The 20,345-nt window shown below is 41.1% G+C and overlaps 1 protein-coding gene across 1 annotated transcript in view; it reads right to left on the reverse strand.

The window, feature by feature from the left end:
* Positions 1 to 2,023: 2,023 nt before the first annotated feature.
* cnpy3 (canopy FGF signaling regulator 3) overlaps positions 2,024 to 20,345 on the reverse strand; it is a 29,307-nt gene continuing 10,985 nt past the window's right edge. Inside the window, exons 4-6 of the mRNA XM_061710237.1 lie at positions 8,735 to 8,857; positions 6,514 to 6,631; positions 2,024 to 4,868 (exon numbers count right to left, since the gene is read on the reverse strand). Of these exons, the coding sequence (XP_061566221.1) occupies positions 4,597 to 4,868; positions 6,514 to 6,631; positions 8,735 to 8,857 (513 nt within the window). The 3' untranslated portion in view covers positions 2,024 to 4,596. The remainder of the gene's footprint in view (positions 4,869 to 6,513; positions 6,632 to 8,734; positions 8,858 to 20,345) is intronic.

The following is a 20,345-nucleotide window of genomic DNA, read 5'->3' on the forward strand; positions in this document are numbered from 1 at the left end:
AAAAAAATGCACGAAAAAACCCACGAACGCAGGCAAAAACGCACGAACGCACGAAAAAACGCACGAAAAAACATAAACAAAAAAAAAGAGGCTGTTTGCCGCTCCATGTACCTGTGATATTGTTGCACTGACATAGTGAATAAAGTGAACAGAATTAGTTAAATTACGTGTCAGATACGCTTTTTCTGCTCTGTAACTCTTCCGCTTGCTGTCCGTGGTGCCGAAAACGGATGCGTAAAGGCGCATTGACTGATTTGATCCACACGTTGTTAAAGTGTAGTGTTCATAGTTAGCAGGATGTGAGTGAGTCTGAATTTGAAAAAGTTCAAGTTTTCTTGACCACACAGATAAGCTACATAGCAGACTTTTGTGATTTGCTGGGCGTGTTGATTGATACTGTAGTTAAGTTCTGTGACTCGTAACCTTGCCATACCTTAGCTTCCACTGAATTGACGCCACTGCAGCTGCACCGATGCAGCTCCAGAGCAGAACCGGCCTCCTCCTCCGTGTTTTCATGGTTCTGTTGAACCAGCGTCAGCGTCTTCACGTCAGTCAGTTCCAGGGAGACCTGATTCATTACTACTTCGGGCAGCTTTAAAGCATTTCAGTGAGGATTGTAGATTCATCTTTCTTTGACTAATTTGTTCACGTTTGTAGAAACACAAACTCTCGTCTGGCCGACGGCGCCGGCAAACAGGAACAAACGAAACAAACAAGAGGCCGCCGCGCCGACATTAATCACTAGCTCAGGTAGACGTCTGCGGCCGAGGAAGTCCTGACGTTCTAGATACCCAGCCGCTTCCAGGACTAAAATACAACAAAGAAAGAGGAAGATAAAGAGGAACCTGCAGTCCGATATAAATTACAACTGCCAGAGAGAGAGTGTGTGTGTGTGTGTGTGTGTGTGTGTGTGTGTGTGTGTGTGTGTGTGTGTGTGTGTGTGTGTGTGTGTGTGTGTGTGTGTGTGTGTGTGTGTGTGTATGTATAACGGGGACAGCAGCTTTACTGACCTCAAAGTAAAGTTTATCATGATCCGTTTTATGAAACTACGAAGCAACAAATGAAGACTTTTATAATGTTTAGCGTCAGCAGCGGCGAGGATTTGCTCAGAAGTAGGTAGTGAAACGTTGACGGGAGGAAGAAAAGAAACCGGAACAAAAACAGAACTGAGTCCAGCTGTTCTCCTTTTCTCTAACCGCTTTTTATAGTTTTCAGCTCAACGGATTTTATAAAAGAGGATAACTTATTAAAAACTAGATCTCAACAGCACCAGGGGACAAAAATCGTGGATAATCGTTGACTTCAGATCAAAACAAAACAGAGCTGATGAAACTAATGTCAGATTAGTGACATCTAGTGGTGAAGTTGCAGATTACAACCAATTAAGCCCAATGAATTAGTGCAAACCAAGTCAAAAGGCTCTTTTTAGAGCAAAAATCTTTGTGTTTTGTGGCAGGAGACCAACTTGTAAAAGGTAACAAAATACTTTATGACTCCCCGCTGATAAAATAAAAGATTATTCTTGTATTTTTAATCATCCTTTTTACTGAAATAGACAAACAGGACTGTCTCAGAAAATCAGAATATTGTGATAAAGTTCTTTATTTTCTGTAATGCAATTAAAAAAACAAAAATGTCATACATTCTGGATTCATTACAAATCAACTGAAATATTGCAAGCCTTTTATTATTTTAATATTGCTGATTATGGCTTACAGTTTAAGATTAAGATTCCCAGAATATTCTAATTTTTTGAGATAGGATATTTGAGTTTTCTTAAGCTGTAAGCCATGATCAGCAATATTAAAATAAAAGGCTTGCAATATTTCAGTTGATTTGTAATTAATCCATGTATGACATTTTTTTTTTTTTTTTTTAAATTGCATTACAGAAAATCACAATATTCTAATTTTCTGAGAAAGTCCTGTACATGTACATCAGAGCGTCAGAGAGAGAAACATCCGCTCATACTCACCGATCAGCGACTGATCTGATCAATAACTGCGACCACAGACATCCAGTCTCTCGTTTGTTATTTTCAAGCGTTTTAATGATTCGGCTCGTCTCCATGACAACACATCCAGCATCTTAATTTCAGCATAGAAATCTTGTAAAAACACGCACACAAACACACTCCCGGAGTCGCACACGTGAATCTTAACTGGCGTTTGTATCAACGCTCACTTTTAACCAGTAAAATACTTAAAATGAGACGATACAGAGCAACACTTTGGAGAGAAGAACCCGGTACAGCCGGTTCTGAAAGTCATTAGTCTTCACCATGGATGTATTGGCTTCACACCAAAACACACATTTAGATTTAGGTCCAGAGGCGCCGAGCTTCGTCTCATGAGACCAGAACAGTTTCCCAGCATGCCGCAGGCTCCGAGTCAGTCACACTTGAGTCAGTTTATCAGCTTAAAATCAGGGTGTTTAAAGGTTTAGAAAGCGTTTGCTGTTTTTTCTTCGTTGGAAGATCATGTTAAAGTTGGGACCGTTCCGACTTCTGTTTTGTTATTTGTTTATTTTTATTATTTATTTGCATTTAAAAAAAAAAAAAAAAGAAAAGTTCTGGTCTGACGAAGTGTCGAAGCATCTCTCCGTTTGGGGGTAAATGTGCGACGACGACAGGAAACGATGTAAAGGTCTTCTTCAGCATTTAAAATCTCTACTTTGAGTGTAAAAACGTTATTAAGCTGCACGCGTGATCCTTCTAAAGTCTGCAGACTTATTTAAAACTTATCTAAAACTTATTCATATAAAAAAGTTTCAATTTCAAGTTTCAAAGAAACTTTTGGTGAAATCGGAGGTTTTAAAAACGGCGCAGGTGGAAGTGAAACATGATTTCACGTGTTGAGCGGCGCCTGGGATGAAGAGATCGACAGTTGGAGCTGAAGCTGAACACAAATCATCCTTAAATTCAACTATACAAATGTTCATCAGCGATCAATAATCATCCAGAGAAAAACTTCATCTATTTAAAAAGAAAAGAGCGTAACTAGCTGATCCGACAGGTCGGTTCCCGTCGTCCCGACGCCACGGTAACGGGGGGGGGACGTGGATCTGGGTACGAGCCGTTACCGAGCCGTCGATTCAAACCGCTCGAATAAAAGCCAAGATTAAAAGGACTGGACCTTCGGGCAAAAGCGACGGGATCTTTAGGCAAAGACGAAGGGACTTTTAGGCAAAGACGAAGGGAACTTTGGGCAAAAACGACGGGACCTTTAGGCAAAGACGAAGGGACTTTTAGGCAAAGACGACGGGATCTTTAGGCAAAGACGACGGGACTTTTAGGCAAAGACGAAGGGAACTTTGGGCAAAAACGACGGGACCTTTAGGCAAAGACGAAGGGACTTTTAGGCAAAGACGACGGGATCTTTAGGCAAAGACGACGGGACTTTTAGGCAAAGACGACGGGACTTTTAGGCAAAGACGACGGGAACTTTGGGCAAAAACGACGGGACTTTTAGGCAAAGACGACGGGAACTTTGGGCAAAGACGACGGGATCTTTAGGCAAAGACGACGGGACTTTTAGGCAAAGACGACGGGACTTTTAGGCAAAGACGACGGGAACTTTGGGCAAAAACGACGGGACTTTTAGGCAAAGACGACGGGAACTTTGGGCAAAAACGACGGGACCTTTAGGCAAAGACGACGGGAATTTTAGGCAAAAACGACGGGACCTTTAGGCAAAGACGACGGGACTTTTAGGCAAAGACGACAGGACTTTTAGGCAAAGACGACGGGACTTTTAGGCAAAGACGACGGGACTTTTAGGCAAAGACGACGGGACCTTTAGGCAAAGACGACCTGACCTTCAGGCAAAGACGAAGGGACTTTTAGGCAAAGACGACGGGACCTTCAGGCAAAGACGACGGGACCTTCAGGCAAAGACGACCGGACCTTTAGGCAAAGACGACCGGACCTTTAGGCAAAGACGACCGGACCTTTAGGAAAAGACGACCGGACCTTCAGGCAAAGACGACCGGACCTTCAGGCAAAGACGACCGGACCTTTAGGCAAAGACGACCTGACCTTCAGGCAAAGACGACGGGACCTTCAGGCAAAGACGACCGGACCTTTAGGCAAAGACGACCGGACCTTTAGGCAAAGACGACCGGACCTTTAGGAAAAGACGACGGGACCTTTAGGCAAAGACGACCAGACCTTTAGGCAAAGACGACCGGAACTTTGGGCAAAAACGACCAGACCTTTAGGCAAAGACGACCGGACCTTTAGGCAAAGACGACGGGACCTTTAGGCAAAGACGACCTGACCTTTAGGCAAAGACGACGGGACCTTTAGGCAAAGACGACCGGACCTTCAGGCAAAGACGACGGGACCTTTAGGCAAAGACGACGGAACCTTTAGGCAAAGACGACCAGACCTTCGGGCAGAGACGACGGGACCTTCGGGAAAAAACGACGGGACCTTCGGGCAAAGACGACGGGACTTTTAGGCAAAGACGACGGGGCCTTGAAAGGCCTGGAGCCGGAGAGACGTGGGAGGTTCATGAACGCCGTCCGTGACGCAGGAGAAGCTGTGACATCACCGGCCTTTGACCGGCGCCCGACGGTCCAGACCCGGTCCAGGCCTCACAGCTCCGTCTTCTGCCCGGGGAGAGGCACCTGCGGCTGGATTCCCTCCTCCGCCGCCGCCCCTCCATCCACCTTCTCCACTGGAGCCTTGCTCTTTTTCTTCTTCTTCACTTTCTTCTTCTCCTTTTTCTTGGAGGCCTTCTCTCCGTCGGAGCCGTCCCCTCCCTCCGCCTTCTTTCCTCCCTTCTTCTTCTTTTTCTTCTTCTTGTCCTCGGCGATGGACGCCGGGTCGCCCTTCTTGCTCGGAGACCAGTCCTCACCCAGGCAGGCTGACGGAGGAGGAGAGGAATAGAATCAGAGATGGAAACGAACAGGAGACATTAAGGCCCAATCCCAATACAACCCCTACTTTTCTTCACTATCCCTACTTTGTTTCACTCGCCCTTCTTTTCTTCACTACCCCTAAAAAAGAAGCCACAGATTTTAGGGCACTCCCAATACTCCCCCTACCCCTCGTTTTCATCCCTATCCTAATCAGGAAGCTGAGAGCCAAAAGCTGTTTTAATTTCAGCTGTAGCGCTGTTAATATGGCACTTTATTAAGTTTTAATATTTTTTCAGGCGTAAAAGTAACCATTAAGATCCCCAACCTGGGCTCAGTTTATCCAAATAACACCTGTTAAGAAATTTGCTCCGAAAATTTGGGGATTTCTGCCTGCCTGCCGGCTCCGGAGCTGATTTATGGTTCCGCGTTAAATCGACGCAGAGCCTACGGCGTAGTACGGTGCGCGTCGCCGCGAAACCTACGCCGTAGGCTCTGCGTTGGTGTAACGCGGAACCATAAATCAGCCTTTATTCTGGCGAGGTTGCAAAAAACGGGCAAAAAAGTGATTATGTACATTCACTGAGTGAATATTATGAAAAAAATATATATTTCTCGCTAGAAATGTAATAAAAACGCATTTTTATGCAGAAACTAACTGAAAATATTGATTTTATTCACTAAAAAATAAGAAATGTCCGCCATGTTTTTTTGTTTGATTCAGTTTGCAAATGACGACGAAAAGCATTCTGGGAAATTTTTTTGTCCCTAGAAAACTAGTGAGGATTGAAAAACCCTCGCTCCGTAGGGACAGATTCATAGCCACTACACTCGTTTTCTCCACTGATAGGTGGAAAGAGGAATTGGGACACCACTACCCTCATAGGAACGCGCAAAATTAGGGGTAGGGATGAAAACGAGGGCTAGGGGAAGTATTGGGACAGGGCCTAAGACGTTTACATGGGAAGTTTAATTCCTCTTTAATTCAGAATTAAAATTAAATCAGATTTAAAATGAGTAAAAATGACCATGTAAACACCTAATTCCGAATGAAAATGGCCATTCTGAATTAAACTTAATTCCGAAGTAAGTAGCTGGTTTATTCTGATTTTAAATCCAAATAGAATAATTCCACGATCATGTTTACACTCATTCCGCTTTAAATTAATTCTGGTCTTTCTTTCAGCTCGTTCCCTCGCCCGTCTGTCTCCATGACGCTTATATTCCACGCTGGGCTTGTTTTCCAAACAAAGTTTCAAGATGGCAGCACGCAGTAAACGGTGGTCAAGAGCAGAGAGCATTTATTTAATAAATAGTTTGGAGGACCTGGAAATAATTAAAAGAACAGATGGAAACAGGAAACATAAAAATTGTGAGGTTTTCAAAGTTGTAGCGGAAGTTAGTTTTTCTTCCGGTAGTTTAACTTCCGGTCCGCCCCCTATCCAATCAGAACCTTCCCAACCCCCAGACCTTAAGAGGAATTGGAGAAAGCCGATCAAACGTGTTTTCCATGTAGACCTCAATTCAGAATTACTATTTCCATGTAAACTCGAAGGAAAATACTTTAATTCTGAATTATTTCATTCGGAATAATTAATTCCGAACTAAAAAACATCATGTAACCGTGGCCATTAAAGCGTAACCGGGCGTTACCTTTGTCCTGTCCCTTGAGCACGTGTTTCTCACACAGGTACGAGGTCAGGTCTTCCTCCTGGCTGCCTTTGTACCAGTCCTCGATCACGTCCTCGTACTTTTCAATCAGCACGTCGCACTGGACGGAGACAAGTTCAGGGTTAGAACACGAGCAGACGCACTGACGCAGGTGTGAAGTAAAGCTGCTTTTGGTCAACGTCAATAATTATGACTAAATATCGTCGTCAACGAACCTTTATCACCTGAGGAAAATGAGATGAGACGCACAGAAAATGCTGGTCATGTGACGATAATGATAATTAAATAAAAATGCAATATTGTAGAGGAATAAAAACCAGACTAAAATGTAGATTACAAAATAAAAACTCTGCTAAAATGTGTCTTCATTTTTCGTTGACGAAAGGAAAGACTGAGTTCCCCGTCAGGTGGACATGGAAGATCCTGTTACCGAGGCGACGGCTGGATCACCCAGCGTTTCATTTACAAACATAGATGCTGAACAATGAGTGTTAGTTTTGAAACCGTTCACCTTCAGGCATTTATTCACACCTTCCAGCATCAGTCTGATCACATGACTTACTAGTTTATCAGGGTTTATACAGCAATCCTTATGTTAAATTTAATACCAATTTAATACCTTTTTCACTACCTTCAGATTTTTTTATAAAAACGGTCACAACATTAAGTGTTAATCACGGACCTTTTAACATTAATACAGATTTTGAACTATAGAACACTATACAGAACAGATTTATAGACTCATTGATATTGACCAGATGTTTCACATTTATTTCACTTTGTGAATGACAATAAAATAGACTGCTTAAATGTAAAAGGTAAAAAATAATACCAATTTAAAAAAAAAATAATACCTCTGACAGTGAATTTAACACTTTTAATGGCCTTAAATTTGGCAATTTTCATTTATCACTTTTTAATACTTTTTAAAACCCCGCAGAAACCCTGTTTATGTTATAAATCAGGGGTCTTCATCAACCTTTTTTAGCCCAGGAACCCTTGGATGAGGGAAAATCAGAGCAGGGACCCGCAGGGAATTCAGATTTTTTCCCTTGTTTTTAATGTCACATATTAACCCTGGCTTATAATAACTTTTGAATGGGTTTTATTCTGCTTATATCACCTTATTAACCAATTCCTGACTGGGTTATTAGCTACATGTGTTTACGGTTGATGAAACTTTGGCCTCGTCAGACGTGGAAGGAGTAACGTTAGGCCGAGCTGTAACGTGACAACCTCCAGCTTTAGGCTTCGTTATTGTCATGAATTTATCCTTCAGGTCGAACTAGTGTTAAATAGAAAATAGACAAGTCAATTTTGCAACTAATTTTCTTTTCTTAAACAGCTAGCTAGCTCGTTTTCCCGCTCTAAAGTTGACATTAGTCAAATGAGAATCATTTATGTAGAGTTGTAGACTAAATAGTTATATGTTGTTATAAAAAACAACAACAATAACAACAACAACAACGATAATAAAAAAATGTAAGTGTCATGCAAACCACAAATTCAGTTTGTGGATGCGGAAAAGACGGGACGAAGTTCATCAGAGTCGCACAAATAAAAATCTGCATCATGATACGACAGAAAATATCGTATCACCATTTTTTTTTTTTAATAGTCACGATTTCGATTTTATCACAATCTTAAATTGACAAAAATAATTCTGTTCAGTATTCCAACCTTCTAGAAAGCTGGTTTGTGTAGAAAATCTTACCTTCAAGCTCATTAAAGTAAAGATTTAATTGCACTCTGACGGCTGAATTATCCTTAAACCTTCTGCTGAATTTTTACCAGAACTTCTTTATTTTTGTAAAGTATTTACGTCAGGGCCGCTCATACAGCGGGTTCATTGAGTTGTAGACTAAATAGTTATTGTCAAAAGTAGATTATTATCGCCTGTTAATGGAGTTTTCATTATATATTATACACACACATATATATATATATATATATATATATATATATGTGTGTATTTTAATTTTTTTTTTTAACTCACAAATTACTTTGGTTAAAATTGCCTTTATCTCTTTTTAAGTTGGAGGACCCCCTGCAGTACCTCAGACTCCCGGTTGAAGACCCCTGTTATAAATGAGTTTACGGTTTAGTTGCACATAAACCACCTGGACGGGTCAGTAAATGGTTCAAATAAGGAAACATACATCCTCATCAGTAGAATATAACATGTTTTTAATAAAGAAATCACCTGTTTCTTGAGGTCGGCGACCTCGGCTGAGGTCTCGTTCCACAGCTCGTAGGGGATGTCCATCACCACCTTCACGCCTTTATTCACCAAGCCGTGGAGGGTGGAGAAGGTCTCCGACATGCCCTGCAGCCACAGACAACAGCAGGGTCAAAAAATGGCTTAAAGCAGGGGTATTGTACTAGATTAGGCAGGGGGCCACATCTGCAAAAGGACTGTATGGAGAGGGCCGCACTGCGTGCGCGCACAAAGCGCACAGGTGGAAAATTTGGGGGTTTTCAAAATGTATTTTGCACTCAAAGACGAAGATTTATGTATGTATGTATGTATGTATGTATGTATGTATGTATGTATGTATGTATGTATGTATGTATGTATGTATGTATAAATATATAAAAAATACATTTGTGCTCAGGAATGAGCAGGAGAATATATCTGTCTAGTTTACATATGAATTATGTATTAATTGTCTCCAGATTTAGTAATTGTGAATGTTAAATATAATATTCAGATAAAGAAATATTATTTTAAATGCAAGTTCATTTTGAAACCATGCATTGTGCAAACTTAATGAAGTTGATATTGACCTATACTTTTAATAAAACACGCCATAATGACAAAGCACCACTTTCCACCAAGATTTCCTTATTTGAATATTATATTAAGCATTTCAGTCCATAGTAGCCAGTTTGATGTTATAAATAAGCCACCAAAATATTAACCATAAGCTCCTTTATTAATGACACATCTGTGCATTATATCAGCAAAACAAAACAATCGCATGAAATTATAGGAGGTTTAGAAGTTCATCTGAAATGCAAAGTCCTCATTTAGAGATTCAAATGAAAAAAGTTTCAGGCCAATCGTAGAAGCCTAATGATGTAAACAAGTCCTCTATAAACGGAGGTTAATAACAATTATTGTGACAAACATTAACACTGTGCAACACTGGCAAAAAATCCGAAGTAGTAAAAAACATCTCCAACAGAGATTAACATGTACAAACACTGTCCAATGAATCATTAACCAACTGAAAAGGCTACCAAGCATCTTAAACTTTTGTTAATTAACAAAATGCAATATGTAAACCATGTTAGTGTCGCTTACTTCGTCACTTCGGAAGTGACGCCGGCCGCCACGAATCGGGCGGCCGATCGATCGGGTCAACACTACTTTCCCCCCCTTTTTTAAAATATGACCAGGGGCCACATAAAAGCTCCTGGCGGGCCGCAAGTGGCCCATGGGCCGCCATTTGAATATCCCTGGCTTAGAGTCCTGTCACCTCCAACTACAGTCTGTTGTAGTGGATGTTTGTACCTGGGACTGGCAAACCTTCCTGAGCTCGAGGGTATTTGTATCTTTTATATTATGATAATCGTACCGGAGGAGCAGAAAAGTGATTCAAAATCTCTAAAATGACACATTTCTGGTGTTCATCTGATCGATGAACTGGACTGTCGTAGCCAGAGCCGTTTGGGAGATTTGTGAGGCCCTGTGCGAAATGGCCTGGGGGGGCTCACGCGCGCGAAATTTTGGGGTTTTTTGGGTCGGATCGGGTGTCTATATGCGCAATTTTAACTCTCCAATTAGCAGAGTCATCATCATTTGGCTTGCCTCGACGCGGGGCCCCGCGGCTGCTTGAGACCCGGTCGGATTGGTGATTTTTCTAACAAATTTATCAGAGATTTTTCAGAGAGGCATTAAACTCTTCCATTTTCTTTAGTTTTTTTCTTTTTTCATCCCCTGATGGAAATTTCCTGAATCTGTCTCGTTCTCTCGACATTGTGTGACAGTTTGTTCCAACTCCACCGTCTGGATCAGAGCAGCTTGTGTCTGCGCTTGGTCTGATCAGTTGTATTGAACAACAGACACGCACATCATTGCACATATAATTTATTGATATGCACAGAGTAGTACACATTTAGGTCTGTAATGGAATGTGACTGTTGATAATTATAAGAGAAAAAACGAAAAAAAAAACGATTTTTTTTTTTTTTTTTTTTTCAAAAACGGCCATAGCGCGAGGCCCCTTGGGGCGCGAGGCCCCGTGCGGCCGCACGGTTCGCACACCCCTTGCAGCGGCTCTGGTCGTAGCATCTGGGCGGCTGACAGGAAGAGATAAACTCATCAAGAAGGACGGCTCTGTCCTTGGAGGACGGGGGCTAAAGCTCCTTGAGTGACAGGCTGCTGCAGCCGAACTGTGAGAAGGAAAGCTATCGTACAGTACAGATCCCTGCAGAGCTCCCTCCCGGTACAGATCCCTGCAGAGCTCCCTCCCGGTACAGACCCCTGCAGAGCTCCCTCCCGGTACAGATCCCTGCAGAGCTCCCTCCCGGTACAGATCCCTGCAGAGCTCCCTCCCGGTACAGATCCCTGCAGAGCCCCCACCCGGTACAGATCCCTGCAGAGCCCCCACCCGGTACAGATCCCTGCAGAGCTCCCGGTACAGATCCTGGTACAGATCCCTGCAGAGCTCCCGGTACAGATCCCTGCAGAGCTCCCACCCGGTACAGATCCCTGCAGAGCTCCCACCTGGTACAGATCCCTGCAGAGCTCCCACCCGGTACAGATCCCTGCAGAGCTCCCACCCGGTACAGATCCCTGCAGAGCTCCCACCCGGTACAGATCCCTGCAGAGCTCCCGGAACAGATCCCTGCAGAGCTCCCGGAACAGATCCCTGCAGAGCTCCCGGTACAGATCCCTGCAGAGCTCCCGGTACAGATCCCTGCAGAGCCCCCACCCGGTACAGATCCCTGCAGAGCTCCCGGTACAGATCCTGGTACAGATCCCTGCAGAGCTCCCGGTACAGATCCCTGCAGAGCTCCCACCCGGTACAGATCCCTGCAGAGCTCCCACCCGGTACAGATCCCTGCAGAGCTCCCGGTACAGATCCTGGTACAGATCCCTGCAGAGCTCCCGGTACAGATCCCTGCAGAGCTCCCACCCGGTACAGATCCCTGCAGAGCTCCCACCCGGTACAGATCCCTGCAGAGCTCCCACCCGGCACAGATCCCTGCAGAGCTCCCACCCGGCACAGATCCCTGCAGAGCTCCCGGTACAGATCCCTGCAGAGCTCCCGGTACAGATCCCTGCAGAGCTCACTAAATAACTAACTAACTCACTAAGACTTAAACAGTTTGACCCATTTATGTGAAATAAATATTCACGTTCAGTTACATCAACCAATCATATTTCTAAATGTGCAGCGGTGTAAATTAACACGTATGTATATATTGTTGTGTTTATATTGTTCCTATTATTTTCTTGTCCTCCCACTGCTGTTGTAACAGACGACAGGAATTTTTATTTCATCTTAAAATGATCTCCAGGGTTCTTCAGCTGATGAAGCGACCGCTGCGTTAAGCTGCCACTGGTGACCAGTGTTGAGACTAACGCGTTATTTAGTAACGTGTTACAGTAACAGCGTTAGTTTTGGCGGTAACTAATACTCTAACGCAGGGGTCGGCAACCCAAGATGTTGAAAGAGCCAGATTGGACCAAAAATACAAAAAACAAATAAGTCTGGAGCCGCAAAAAATGAAAAGTCTTGTATAAGCCTTAGAATGAAGGAAACACATGCTGCATGTATCTATATTAGTTATAACTAAGGGGAATATTTATTTTTCATTATGCACTTCGAGAAAAAAGTCAATGTCGAGAAAAAAGTCAAAATGTCGAGAAAAAAGTCCAAATGTCGAGATTAATGTTGAAGTACAATCTTGAGAAAAAAGTTGAAATGTTGAGAAAAAAGTTGAAATGTTGAGAAAAAAGTTGAAATGTTGAGAAAAAAAGTCAAGATTTTGGGCAAAAAGTCGAAATGTCGAGAAAAGTCAAAATTTCGAGAAAAAAGTCAAAATGTTGAGAAAAAAGTGGAAAAGTTGAGAAAAAAGTCTAAATTTTGAGAAAAAAGTTGAAATGTCGAGAAAAAAGTTGAAATGTTGAGAAAAAAAGTCAAAATTTCGGGCAACAAGTCGAAATGTCGAGAAAAAAGTCAAAATGTGGAGAAAAAAGTTGAAATTTCGAGATTAATGTTGAAGTACAATCTCGAGAAAAAAGTCAAAATGTCGAGAAAAACTCAAAATTTCGAGAAAAAAGTTGAAATGTCGAGATTAAAAAGGAAAGGAAAAAAAGAAAAAAAAGAAAAAAAGAAGAAAAAAGTCAAACATTTTTGAAAAAGCTCCAGGGAGCCACTAGGGCGGCGCTAAAGAGCCGACCCCTGCTCTGAAGGAAATGGGAAGCTTCGCACCTTTAATGAAAGTCCTGACGGCCAGTGTGAGAGAAACCGTCGACAACGATACATGACGAGGGCCGGCAGCAGCAACGCTGCACTGAAGAGCAGCCGTAACCAGTGGACACAACAACTCCACCAACCAACTGGATTCTTATTATTGTTATTATTTAATTTCTCAGAAAACATTTTGGTATGTCACAGTATATAACAGCATGATAAGCAATAAAATAAATTATATGCAAAATACTTTTGGCTGCTTTTGTTGTGAGGTGATGTTTCTGCAGATGCTGATGCCGTCACTGTGATCTGTTTCAATCTGGTGCTTTGGCCTTTACAGACATCTGATATACAGCATCCACTGCTTATCTTAAACGTGCTTTTAGATGAGTCTTTGACAAAACAGACTTTCATGAGAAAAAAAAACAAGAGAATCCAGAGTGATTGTGAGCTTTGGACTACTTCACCTGTAGTCCTGCAGTGTACTTGTACTTGTACTTGTACTTGAACTAGAAATGAGCTCATGTTGAAACGCAGTGACGACGCCACTGAAAACCACTTTAGTTCATATTTGCTTTCAATGGTTTAAACTACGCTACTTCCGTCCTATCATGGACGGATGGAAGGATTTCCATATTTGGAATTCCTGCACTCAAATTCATAATGAGCATAGATTGTGCAAGCTTTTGAAAGAGTTATCTCCATGACAACGTTGTTATAGTGACATAAACAATCTGTTTTTTAAATTCAGTGTATGTGCTGATTTCAGGAGGTAAAGGCTGAGACAAACTTTGGGAGATGGAGGAGACGCTTATTAAGGTAAAACCATCCATTTGTTTAGCGTCAGTAACCATATTTAAAGCAAAACAACCCGTGTTTCGTTGAGTTTGTGCAAATTTGGCGACACCTGGTCGTGATTCACGTCGCTCTAGGTGTAAGACGTGTTTACTGATTTGGGTCGAGTTACGCCTACGCTTTTCTCAGTCTTTTTGGTTTTTAAATGAAGAGTTTGTTCGGGGACATTCTTTGAAATGTGTTTCTTTGTTTGCTTCATGAAGAGCTGAAGCCTGTGGTGGGCTAGTAAAACTTCTGTTACCATCGCGTCATTTCATCAATGAATGTGGTTTTACTGCTATTTCAACATTTAGAGTCATCTCCAGAAGAATAACACCAGAAAAATAACTTATTGGACAATTTTCACCTGTTTTAAGTAAATTTTCACTTGAAATAAGTAGAAGAATCTGCCAGTGGGACAAGATTTATCTTCTCATTACAAGCAACAAAATCTTGTTCCACTGGTAGATTTTTCTACTTATTTCAAGTGAAAATCTACTTGAAACAGGTGAAAATTGTTGTTTTTTCCAGTGATGAGTCTTGTTTTAAGTGTAATGAGATTTTTTTTTTACTAAAATGAGACATTTTAACTAGAAATAAGACAAATATTCTTGTTAATATTTTGAGTTTTTGCAGTGATCCATTTTACTTATCCTGTGAAGGACAGAGGTATATTGATAAGTTCAGAAAACAGTTTTTTATTGTTGTGTTTTGATGTATTTGATGTAAGCCCAGTGGATATTTAAAGCTTACAGAAGGCTGCATTTAACTGCTGCTATGTCATTCCTGCAGTATTTCTGCAGGTGTTTTGGTCACTGCTATTATTTGTAATATATTATATTATTTGTAATCAGCACAAATTATCTGTCCCATATGATCAAATCCACCATCCCCCCTGATTTTTTTTTTACAACTCGAGTACTGATCTCAAGTTACAGCCAAATCTGTTAGCATTATTTTGTTATTTTGCCATTTCATCTTTGAAGGATACGCAAAGGGATGGACCGTGGGTTGGAACCTGGAGGCCGCACGCACCGAGAGTTCCAATATCTGCTCTCTACGGCAGGCCCGGGCCAAAGTATAAACTTCCTCCACTTACAGGTAAATCTCAAATGACCTTTTTTTTTTGCAGTATTATTATGTTTTCATTTTGGGATTAAGATTACCTCCCTTCAACCTTTGATTAAGGTGCAAACAAACACGATCCCACCAAGCCAAAAGCACAGATGTTTTCTTTCGGACAACGTTTTTGGTGCAAAAGTACTGACTGCTCTCCGGGACCAAAATATTTGATTCTTCCCAACATCATGAGACACGGCCACACTTGTGCACCTGCATTTTCCCTGCACGGCCGTCCAGAAGAACGACCAAAATTCAAGACCCCCGGACCAGGTCAGTGAGGCCCAGTATAACAGTCTTAAAAGGAACCCCGGTTATTAAGACTTGTAGGCCCTAATAAGCCACAATTGTTCTCTTATACTAAAATATGTTGTTAGAAACACATAAAATAATGTAATTGCTTAAAAAATCTACAATGTTCATTACATATTTTGACCTGCGGGAGGCGCCATGTTCTACCTGCGTAATGCATTCTGGGGGCGATGACGTAGTCCAGTGGCTCTGGGAAGATAAGCCACGTTAGTTTAACTGGGACAGGTATCTAAAACATAGATGAGGAGCACTGTCCCGGCCGTGGAGGCTGACGAGGGAGCCCATAAGACGTCTCGGTTCAGGCAAACTGGATCAAAGTTGTCGTGTGCTGTGATGCACGAGAGATCTGCAAAAATGATCAAAGTCGTGCGCATCTTATCAGTGCATTAAACTTTATATAATGCAGCGGCGCCGCCAGCCAGAATCCTGTACGCACTGTGTGTACATGTTTTGGAAGGATTTATGTATTTATTTGTGGTACGTGCTGGCTCCACCGGTTGATGTTACCATGACACCAGAGGCTGAGTGGACTTGCCCGGGAGTCTGACGAAACGGGAGGCGATGACTTCGCTTCAAATAGGCAAGAACATCATTATTTAATTTAATGACTATTCTGATCATTTTGGTGGAGCCATCTGGCTGGGGTTTGTATTGTAGCATAAGCTATCTGCTAGTTGAAACGTGTGGTCGGTTAGCTTAGCTGAGTTTTATGGTGTTTTTATAGTTCATGCTTCATGGTGCTGTACTTTTAAAAAAAACTTTTTTGTAGGTGCGCTAGGGCTGTTCGATTAATCGATTTTAAATCGTAATCACGATTATGTAATTAGAACGATGTTAAAACGTGAAAATCGATTTTTCACTTTTTTTTTTTTTTACCTTGTCTGCACACATATTAATGATGGATACCATATTAATGATTGATGGAAATACCTCTCAATACCTGCGACAAGTGCCCCATGGGAGAGGCTCTTTAGTGTAGGAGGGGGCGTTGTAACATGCCACCGGGCATCCCTCAAGCCAGATACGGTAGACCGGCTCGTGTTCCTTGCAAAAAACTTGCAAATGTGAATAGCAAATGTAATGACTGACATTACACACCTCTACCTCCTTCATGGGTTGCATTATTATTTAGCATGCAAAGACCCAGTTTAGTTTAATTAGAAAATGTCTTGTTTTATTTAATTGGAAATATAACTTACTGTATGTTTGCAAGTGCTGATTTGCTGATTTTTTTCAGAGATAAAACTTTATATTTTATTATATTTTTTAAAACTTTTTTTCAACTTATTTTACAGAGTTTTGCACTTTATTCATTTATTTTTGGTTTAATAAGAGCAAAGTTTGCACTTAAAGCCCAATGGGGCAAATGTTCAATAAAAAAACAGCATATTTGAAATAATTTCTTTGCCTTTTGTCAATTCACAAAATAATCGTAATCGTAAATCGGATTTTGAGAGAAAAAAATCGAGATTTTATTTTTGGGCAAAATCGAACAGCCCTAAGGTGCGCCATGATCTTAATGTTTAGCTGTGATTTCATCCGTGTTTCTGGTGCGCCAACAGCATAATGTTTACAGGGGGGATAGTAAAAAAAAATCCTGAGCCTGAACTTTTTTTCCCTGGGAGGTAAGCGAGCCCCTAAGCCAAGATATATGCCCCGATCAACACAATTGTCATTTTTTGTCCTCTTAAAGTGTGGAGAGCATCAGAGCTCTTGGGACCCTGGGCCTGGTAGGCCTGTTCAGTAATCCATCCCTGCTTTTAACTAGTCACTTACCTGCATGCATATTGCTTGTATAGCACACTGATACTACGGATACTACAGCCATACTAAAAAAGGTCAATGGGTGACAATTATAATACTCAAAAGTAAACTAGAAATTGAATGAATCAAAGAATATTGGATTTGTTTACAGTATTGATTAGGAGCCAAACCATTGACAAAAGGGCATGAGCAAGGAGACATTCAATTTTCTGAAAAAATATGCACCATTTATTCCAAATATTTTTTGAAACAGCTACAGTGCAACAAACAAGTGAAATTAAGAGAACAAAAAGTCGAATAATGCGATCTGTCATTGAGGGTTGGATATCTGCTGTGGCTGATGCCCCCGGCAAACGTGACGTGTGTTTAATTGCTCGTGAAGCTGCTTGGTGACTAGCGTCCAACTCGTGCCGTGGCAGCACTTTTTTCCCCACTAGTTCCATATAATATTTTCTTTGCGCACAAAGTGCAGAAACATGCTCCTGGTTGGCGAAGTTTCTGGCACCAGCTCCCAAAGGGCTTTCCGTCTCTGCCTACCTCCTCAATCCAAGACCAACGCCATTTGTTTTTAATATCTTTCTCGACAGCTTTGGTGTCTTCCCCTGGCTTCATAAAATTGCACTCCATGCCTCCACGCTGCCAAACACACACAAACACAACCCCATGTGAAGTGACTGCTGAATGGTCTGAGGCCGTTGACTCGCTGTTTTGGTAGGAAACAGATCCAGGGCGAGAGACAGTCCGTCGAAATAAAAGCACCAACCTAATAAAATACGGTGAAACTCTTTCATTTAAGGAATATAATTTACAGGAAGTCCAAGAGCCATTAAGTTGACCGTTTGCTTTTATTGTATTACAAAGTTAATGCCTATTTTATACGTTTTATGTTGGTGAACACATTTATTTTGGTGATTTCGGTTAACAGCCTGGAGCCTGGTGACGCGAGGCTAGAATCAATCTGATTGGCCAAAACCCAAGACCACCCCTACCGACAGTATAGCTACTGGTGTGGTTTTGAGTGAAAGCGTCTCTCGGATCTACGCGAACGGCAAACCTGATTTTATTTAATTTTTTCTCGCAAACATCTCGGTATGCCGGAAATCCGGCGTGACGCTGGAGCGCTATCACCCCTGTGTTTATGTTTGCATCTGTGTGGAGCTGCGCATAATAATGTCACCATATCTGTAGTGCGCCGTGCGCACGTTATCCAATTTGTCATTGCAAAGTTTTGTTTGACGAATAAAGATCGTTGAAATACTTATTGAACTCTGAATAGCCAACCAATCTATCCTCTCCCTAATGGATAGTGGAATATTCAGGCCGAGTGGGACCCAGCTGCTGACAAAAACATGAGCTCTTGACAACAAACGCTCTCCTTCTCTGTTGGCAGACACCATGGATTTTGTCCCACTGTCGCCTCATCCCGTCTTTCTTGGTCTTCACTTGGCTCGTTTTGAGATATGTTTTCAGTGTTGTCTTCCTCATTGACCTTGTGCTCGTTCAAATTGAAATGGGTTCAAATTGAAATGGCTGAACAGATGACATGTTTATCCTCTGGATTATCTCGTTGAACAGTCACAACAGTGTTCGGGGGCCAGCAGGTGCAACCGTGTGACGTCACTACCCAGAGTGCATTGCGGTGCAAACAACAATGGCGACCTACGAGTTAAATTATATTTTCAAATTTTATAAAAACGAAGACATCAAAAAGAGTTTTTATATCACATTGTTATAATTGATACTAACATTTATCTTTTAAGACCTACATGTCTTAATAGCCAGGGTTCCCTTTAAAACAGACTTCCCAGTGCTGATATCAACATACAAGCAGTTTACCTGTGAGCTGTTTCTCTATTATCTGTTTTTTTGGGGGGGTTTCAGGCCAGTACTACCCAGAGCATTCAGGGAAAGCGACATTTCCTTCAGCTCCTGCATATTCTATAAGTGTGAGGCGCAAGCTGGACGGTACTAATGGAGTCCCAGGTAACAAGCATATTTGGTGTCAGCTTTATATACGATAGGGCTGGGCGATATGGACCAAAAGTCATATCTCGATATTTTCTAGCTAAATGGCGATACTCGATATATATCTCGATATTTTTTCTGTGCCATAATTGGGGTTTCCCCCAAAGCATTATAGCATAGCATCTCTGTTAGCTTCATTTTTTTTCTGAGGCAAACCCTTAAAAAAACAGTCAGTTTTAATACAAAGCCTCGTGCCAAATGTCACACAGGTTCCTTTATTAACAGAGGTAAAATAAATAAACTGCCTGCATATAGAGAATAAAAATGCTTCTTGAATAAAATAAATATCCCTTTCCTGCATAACAATTAAATTAAAATACACTGTGCAATTAATACAATGTAGACAGTAACAGGCAGACTTTTCCACCTAGGTTGACAGTTGTGCAAATGACAAAACATTTGTGCAAATCTCAAATAAAACATTCAAGTCAATTTGTCACAAAATAAGCTATATCAAAATCATAAAAAAAATTTAAAAAAAATTAAATTTTTTTTTTTTTTTAAATCGATATAAACGATATTGTCTCGTACCATATCGCGTTTGAAAATATATCGATATATATTAAAATCTCGATATATCGCCCAGCCCTAATATACGAGGAGAATATTAGCGTTTCACATTCAAAAGTACATCAGCAAATTGTATCCGTTGCTCAGGTCCAGGAACATACACGCTGCCCCCCATCATTGGGTCTAGAGCTGTGACCGCTCCTTCAGCACCCAGATATACGATGGCCAGTCGCCTGGAAACTGGGAGCTTCTTTGAGGACCGGCAGAAGGTACATAGAAATAGTCATTAAAGGACCAGAGCCTCCCCAGTGTGTATGGAGGATTTTTTGTGCCAAAATTAGATAAATAAATACATCATTAATTAATTAAAATGGGAATGAAATATATAATTAATTAATTAAATGTGTCATTAATTAATTAAAATTAGAATTAAATATGTCATGAATTAATTAAAATACAATTCATTTTAAGTAAAAATATATATTTATTATTTCAGCATTTAATTAATTAATGACACATTTAATTAAGGATTTCGTGATGCTCGAAGTCTTTGGAGTTATTTCTGCACTTTCCCATCTTGACTTGATGTACAGGGGAACCAATGAGGTGTTTGGAATCCGCCCACTGAGTTTGACGAGACATTTACATTTCATGATTCAGCAACACGAAATCATTAATTAAATGTGTCATTAATTAATTAAATGCTGAAATAATAAATATATATTTTTACTTAAAATGAATTTTATTTTAATTAATTCATGACATATTTCATTCTAATTTTAATTAATTAATGACACATTTAATTAATTAATTATATATTTC

Source organism: Cololabis saira, chromosome 20 (genome assembly GCF_033807715.1).
Source record: "Cololabis saira isolate AMF1-May2022 chromosome 20, fColSai1.1, whole genome shotgun sequence".
NCBI classification, from domain to species: Eukaryota; Metazoa; Chordata; class Actinopteri; order Beloniformes; family Belonidae; genus Cololabis; species Cololabis saira.